At 30.5% G+C, this 6,662-nt stretch overlaps 1 protein-coding gene across 1 annotated transcript; it reads left to right on the top strand.

Moving 5' to 3' along the window:
* Positions 1–4,671: 4,671 nt before the first annotated feature.
* Positions 4,672–6,626, top strand: LOC136987064 (uncharacterized). Its single transcript, XM_067284701.1, has 6 exons — positions 4,672–4,866; positions 4,969–5,051; positions 5,512–5,580; positions 6,280–6,306; positions 6,424–6,486; positions 6,573–6,626. Exons 1-6 carry the CDS (start codon positions 4,818–4,820, stop codon positions 6,624–6,626), a joined length of 345 nt encoding a protein of 114 aa, XP_067140802.1. The 5' UTR covers positions 4,672–4,817.
* Positions 6,627–6,662: the final 36 nt, after the last annotated feature.

Genomic DNA, 6,662 nt, shown 5'->3' with positions numbered 1-6,662 from the left:
ACATTGTTTAATCTTTTTATTACTTTGTTTGAAATCACTGATTATGAAGAGTTTTAAATTTTAAAATTTATAATGCTCTTTATTGCATAAAAATAATAAAGAATTTATAAAGAGAAAAACATATAAATTCATTTATTTAAACATTTTCGGATTATATTAAAATGTTTACCTACAGCTCAGACTTTAATTTCAAATAGCGATGGGGCGATACTAAAATTTTTTCTACGCTTCTTTCAATGGGTATGTCTTGTAAATGATTAAATTCCATAGTATTTAATACTTAGTGAAGTTTGTTAAATGATGCAACCAGCCGAACAAATATTAACGTCACGAGTTAACCGATTTTTGAATTCATTCACTCGAGCCATAAATGTTTTTAGACTCGATTCGCTCTGTGAAAAAGAATCAATGTTTTAAAAGCCCATTATGCGTTCCCATCACATGGTGCGAACGGGTGGTTTTTATTCAGAATTGCACGAATCTATTCGAAAATGTAACGTATTACACACATCTGTCAATCATCATAAAAGCTTTCATAATTATAACGAGAGTGTCGTTTTATCATTATAAGTAAACGTAATAAATTTTAAAAATAATTTTATATAACCTTTTTGAATTAAAATATAATTTTGTTTACATTTTAAACTGTTTTGCGCACACTTAAATATTTAGAGCCTAGATAGCCCAATTCGCTTATAAATACAGTAGAGCATCGATTATATGACCCCCGATTAACCGACTTATCGGTTAACCGACCGCGTTCTAGTCGGCAAATTCAAATGTCCGCTAGTGATGCGGCGCTACAATATTTGGCTATGTCTTGGCTACTTTAATATTATTTTTGTTAAATTTTTGCATGTTTTAGCTGGCAACACTGGCTCGACCATGAAAGGGAGGCTGGTATTTAAACCAGGCCTAATACACTATACTAATAATGTATTTTTTCATACTTTTCGGTTATCCGACTTTTCAGTTATCCGACCAACCCCAGTCCCCAATTAAGTCGGATAATCGATGCTCTATTGTAATACATTTCTCGTGAATTTTCATTAAAATAGTTTATTTTTTGATTTTAAATTCGCAATAAATATTTCTTTGGCAACGTTTAGACACAAATAATTACATCAATAAATTGTTATTTATTACATATTATATTTTTCACAAGTAGTTTATAGAATACGCTATTGCATTAAGGCATCCCATGATCAAGGATGTAAGCTTACATATCTTAGTCATGTTTACGATTATAATTTTGTAGAATAATTTACTCCATCCCACGGGAAGAAGTGTGTCCAATTTGTCCTCGTGCGGACACCCATGACATTAATATTTGAAAACAAATTTATATAAAATTTCAAAAGCACCAAAGTTATCATGCTTTAAAATGGTTGAACGAAATCGTGCCCCCCACCGCACACTAACCTCCATACATACAGAAAAACCCGTCATTCGTTTCATAAGTATTGCAGAAGCTTTCTTCAAAGATAGCCTGAAAAACAGTGGAATAAAGTAGTGAACCGAAAATCGGAATCAATTGGAGACTGGGGTTGTTCAGATTAGTGATTTGTTCCGATTACCGATTATGTACGAATAAATATATTAACCTGTCCGATGTTCAAATTTTTCTCCGTTGCGTGTCGCTTCGTGTTGAATTTTCGTCTATTTTAAGCCTAACGAAAATTTTTATAATAATAATCGAGGCTATCGTATCGTTAAAAATTATTTCTGCATTTTGTACAAACAAAATAAATATATTGAAAGAATATAAAAACATGAAAATTATACTTTAGAAGTAAATTTAGTATCAAAAACGTTCGATTCAGCACGACACAGTCCGACTGAAAATTGTGCCGATTACCGGTGATTCCGATTACCGGGGTTCCGATTTACGAGTCTCTACTGTAATTATATTAGTACTCTGTCATTTTCAATTATTTCAAATTACTTTGATTCATTTAAGGCCACAACAATGAAATATAATAGAACCAAACACCTTTATGATTTAGAATCTTAATTAATTCTTATATCAACGTATTGTACAATTCATAATATTGAAAGTGTAATTCGTTAATTTCCTATGATTTTTTTTAAACTGTAGAAGCGAAAACGTTTCTCACTTACATTTATATTATCAAGGACACCTTTTTTATAATCGTTCTTACTCAACTTTTGTAATTACTTGTACCGTTTAATACGAAAAGCAAATAAATAAATTCTTAGGTCGATGAGAGGGGGACTTGTTGCTTCGAAGACCCCTTACTAACATGAGTTTCCATAGACGTTTGTTGATCGTTAAAATAACATCTGATCGTCTCTTGTTTAATTCCGTGGGAAACGGATGAAATGAAAAAAGTTTCTTATAATTCGGCCTTTTGCTAACATTCTACCAAAAAACTATTATACTAACTACGGGAAAACTATATAAGAACTTCCGCTGTAAGCCGAAAGTCACGTTACTTCAATTCAAATACAGTAGAGACTCGTTAATCGGAACCCCGGTAATCGGAATCGCCGGTAATCGGAACGATTTTCAGTCGGACTGTGTCGTGCCGAATCGAACGTTTTTGATACTAGATTTACTTCTAAAGTATAATTTTCATGTTTTTATATTCTTCAATATATTTATTTTGTTTGTACAAAATGCAGAAATAATTTTTAACGATATGATAGCCTCGATTATTATTATGAAAATTTTCGTTAGGCTTAAAATAGACGAAAATTCAACACGAAGCGACACGCAACGGAGAAAAATTTGAACATCGGACAGGTTAATATATATTTTCGTACATAATCGGTAATCGGAACAAATCACTAATCTGAACAACCCCAGTCCCCAATTGATTCCGATTTTCGGTTCTCTATTGTATTTTCGTCGGTGTTAGGTAGATGACCGGCACGACTCTGTTGTTAAAGGAAAAGTATAATGCACAGAAGCAAGACATTACTAATTTGAGTTTGAGAGCATATACTTTAAATTAAATAAATTAAAAATGTGTTTAAAAATTGCATCCCGGCATTGTGACGATGTCACAATACATCATTATGTTTCAAAATTACGATTTGAAATATTTTACAGCATTTCTAAGGAAAAATTCAGTGTTCTTTTACGTTCTTCGAATAAGAATAAAAATATAATTTAGTCCTGTCATTATTTTATAGATTAAAATTAAGCAAATCTCAAGTATTCTTGCTAGAAAATGTGTAGCCTATAATCTATCTCCAATGTTGATTACAGTGGAACCTGGTTAACTCGAAGTCATCTTCTTTCTCGGATCGTTCAGCTTAGGGAATTACACGTTAAATCAAACTGTATAGTATTTTCACAAACTTTCTGGAATTTTAGTTTTCCGTTAAATAAAATAATTAACCTACACCAGGCGTTACAGACGTGGAGAAAACCTTCAATACCAACCCACAACCAGTGTTCGGGGAATGGAACCACTTGGCCACTGGTAGACCTCTTACGTAATGAGACCGAGGAAATATCGTGTGAATTGTTTATTATGGGTCACCGATAAACCCATGCGCATAATCTTCATTTTTAATCCAACCTCCGTCACTCGAAACACTGAGTCCGAATTTTTTGGAGATCGCGTGCATAATCAGCCTCACACGATAGACATTATTAAATGCAAAGTCGTCATTTATATTAATAAGAACCTATAAATAGGTTCAAAACTTAAGCTTCTTTTGATAATTACATTAAATTTGTATTAAAAATAAATTAGAAAATAAAATGTATACTGTACATCATCGTGTATTAAGATAAGCTAACATTCACCGTAATAAGTATTATTTAATACGCGCTAATTATTTTAATTTTACAATATTTTCCAGAAAAAAAAAGACTATGTTCCATTGTTGCATTGCAGACATCCAGTTGATTATTTAGCTGGTCTCTAGGAATACAATGCAAATGATGAATTTATTTGGTTATCCTTGAACCTTTATTTTACTAACACATAACCATTGTTAAATTCAGTTAACTGGACATCCCTTTGTACGTTTAGAACAGAAAATTAGAACAAATATAAGTTAAAAATATTAGTTTCTTTAATCAGATGTTTAAATAAAATAGAAAGAAAAAAGTTTCGTTGACACAAATGGTAGTTCGTAATGTAGGGTAAGAACAAAAATTATATTAAATTTACTTATTAATTAAAATTTAAAAACATAAAATTGTTGTTCAACTGTATACTCAACCAAATTTATAGTAATAAAAATGCGTTTTTTAATATATCTAAAATTCTAATGTACTGTACATTACATATTATTATGCTAGTATTATAGTAGTAATTACTTTGTATTTACATACTATACTATACTACATTACTACTGTTTTGTCTATAGGTTTCTATACCGCTTTATTAGCATAATGTAATATAATTTTTAATAAATATTATTTAAAATTTATACTATTCATACTTTTCCATAGGCAAGCAGATGAAAAGTTGCGTGCGATTGACACATAAATTTAGAGATAGCAAGTAAAAAAAGGTTGGCCACTAATAGCACAAACTACAGTACAATGAACTACAGAAACGATAATTTTATCGAAAAATACAAGGTTTGAATTAAACACAATAAAAAAAAAACCTAGCTTAAACAGAACAATAAGAGTATTTCGTGCTTAAAATCATTGAACTTTCGACCTTTATTCAATAGCACCGTTTCGAAAAAGAATATTTATACACTGTAAAACTTGACATCTGTATAAACTTCATACATTTTTTTTCTTTTTTTTACATAAAATTTTTCTATATAAACCCTATTCAGTCGTTACTATCGCATCTGTATTAGAAATATCCATTAAAGTAATGAAGTTCATAGTATTTTTCATATTCACCGCATTAATTGTTTCCTGCTGTAAGTAGTTTTCTGGTTTTATATCTAATACATATTAATTAGTCAAATATTTAACAAATATATATACTTTGCTATTATCTCATTTGTTTGATTTAAATGCAGATGCCGAAGAAGAAAATGATTATGAAAACTGTCTGAACGATGAAAATATTAAGTGTATTGACGAGAAACTCGAAAATACACCAGTAAGTTAAAATTTTTCTTGTTTTTAATGTATGTTAATTAATGTTTATTGTTTTAACATGTTGCTGTTTACACGTTCTAAACACAGTACACAAATTATTTATAACACAACAACAACACTATTTGTAATTTATTTTAACACTAGTGAGTAACACTCTGGCACTCCACAAGCGAGTAACACTCAGGCACCCGACAATTAATTAATAAAGCACAACACTGTTCTTTGCCAGCCACACATTGTCGACTACACTCGGTCAGCACTGCCGACACACCAAAGGGAAGACAATTTCCTCTCTAGGCAGAAAGACTCTCCGCATTTCAAGTCTATGTTACACAACACACCTACACGTGTGACAGAGCTGTGGACTGTAATCAACACTACCATAACTTAAACACGTGTTTACAATTTTGTTAAATTGAATATCGAACTTAACATTTTTTAAAGATATATTTTTGTTATAGGAAGAAAAGTACGAGGAACTCAAAGCCAATCTTACAAAGTGTTGTAAGACTAATACAAAAGGCAATAGGGTAAATAATAATTTGAACTATTATTCAGTTATAGAATTATATAAAGCGTATTATCGTTGATGTAATTTTTGTTTATTAATAAGAAATAATACACAAATTTTGTTACGTTATTTTAATGGCAGATTTACAATACCAGTCATGATAGTGTCTAGATGACGCGATAATGTAGAACCAATAATGGAAAAAACGGAACTAAAAGAGCCGTTTTTTCCATCCGAATGATAGTCAAATTGGCCGTTGCAGCGGCTTTTTGGTTTATTTTACGATCGATTATCTCTTCTGGTAGCTTATCTGGAGCAACCAGACCCTATCTATCTTGTATATGAGCCCTCATATAACAACTACAGCCAAGCGCTCCCTCACAGGTAAGTCGAAACGGCTCAGATGACAAGAAATTCGACGAAATGACCATTCGAATGATGCGACCTTTATCAACTGTCAGCTGTGCATAACTGCGTCATACAGGCTACCTGTCGTTCGAATATTTCCAGACAGGTACACTGTAAATTCTGAATACAATGAGCTTCTAGAAGCCTTTTTAAAGTAAACTAGAGTAACGATTTTAATGCAAACTAATGGCATTACCATTAGTGCCTTATACCTTACTGTGCGTGCCATTTAATCATTTACATACCTGTTAAATAAAAGTATTATAAATAAAATTATTTAGATATTGTAATGAATTCGTTACATTTCCAGGTACAATGCTTTTTGAAGAAAATTGATGTAAGTTTATATTTTTATATAAAAAATGTATTTATTTATTAAATGTTAATAACGTCTTATTTAAAGATATAATAAACATTCTACTTTTGTATTTAATAATATTAAATTTAATTTTAGCGCCTGGAAATTATGTCCTGCATCAAAAAAGTCGGTTGTATTGCAAATAAAGTGAAGAAAAATGTAAATAATTTTATATTTTGACGTTTTTTTTAATGTATTTTAAATGTTTCATGCGAAAAATTCAATCGGTTTTCCATTTTTTTCAGGAAGTCGTAAAGAATTTTGTGAACAAATTTGTAAATGAAAACATTATATATTAATTAATACTTAAATTATAATTGTTAATTTAAAAAATG

Source organism: Centruroides vittatus, unplaced genomic scaffold (genome assembly GCF_030686945.1).
Source record: "Centruroides vittatus isolate TY-2023 unplaced genomic scaffold, ASM3068694v2 scaffold_1444, whole genome shotgun sequence".
Taxonomy (NCBI): domain Eukaryota; kingdom Metazoa; phylum Arthropoda; class Arachnida; order Scorpiones; family Buthidae; genus Centruroides; species Centruroides vittatus.
Note: the sequence above shows the minus strand (reverse complement) of the source record. Positions and strands in the feature narration are given on the sequence as shown.

What these genes read in the sequence shown, in the direction of transcription:
- LOC136987064 (XM_067284701.1), top strand. Translation starts at nt 4,818, where the DNA reads ATGAAGTTCATAGTATTTTTCATATTCACCGCATTAATTGTTTCCTGC. An exon ending in CGCATTAATTGTTTCCTGCT is followed by an intron (nt 4,867 to 4,968) that starts GTAAGTAGTTTT and finishes ATTTAAATGCAG; the next exon opens with ATGCCGAAGAAGAAAATGAT. An exon ending in CAAATAAAGTGAAGAAAAAT is followed by an intron (nt 6,487 to 6,572) that starts GTAAATAATTTT and finishes CATTTTTTTCAG; the next exon opens with GAAGTCGTAAAGAATTTTGT.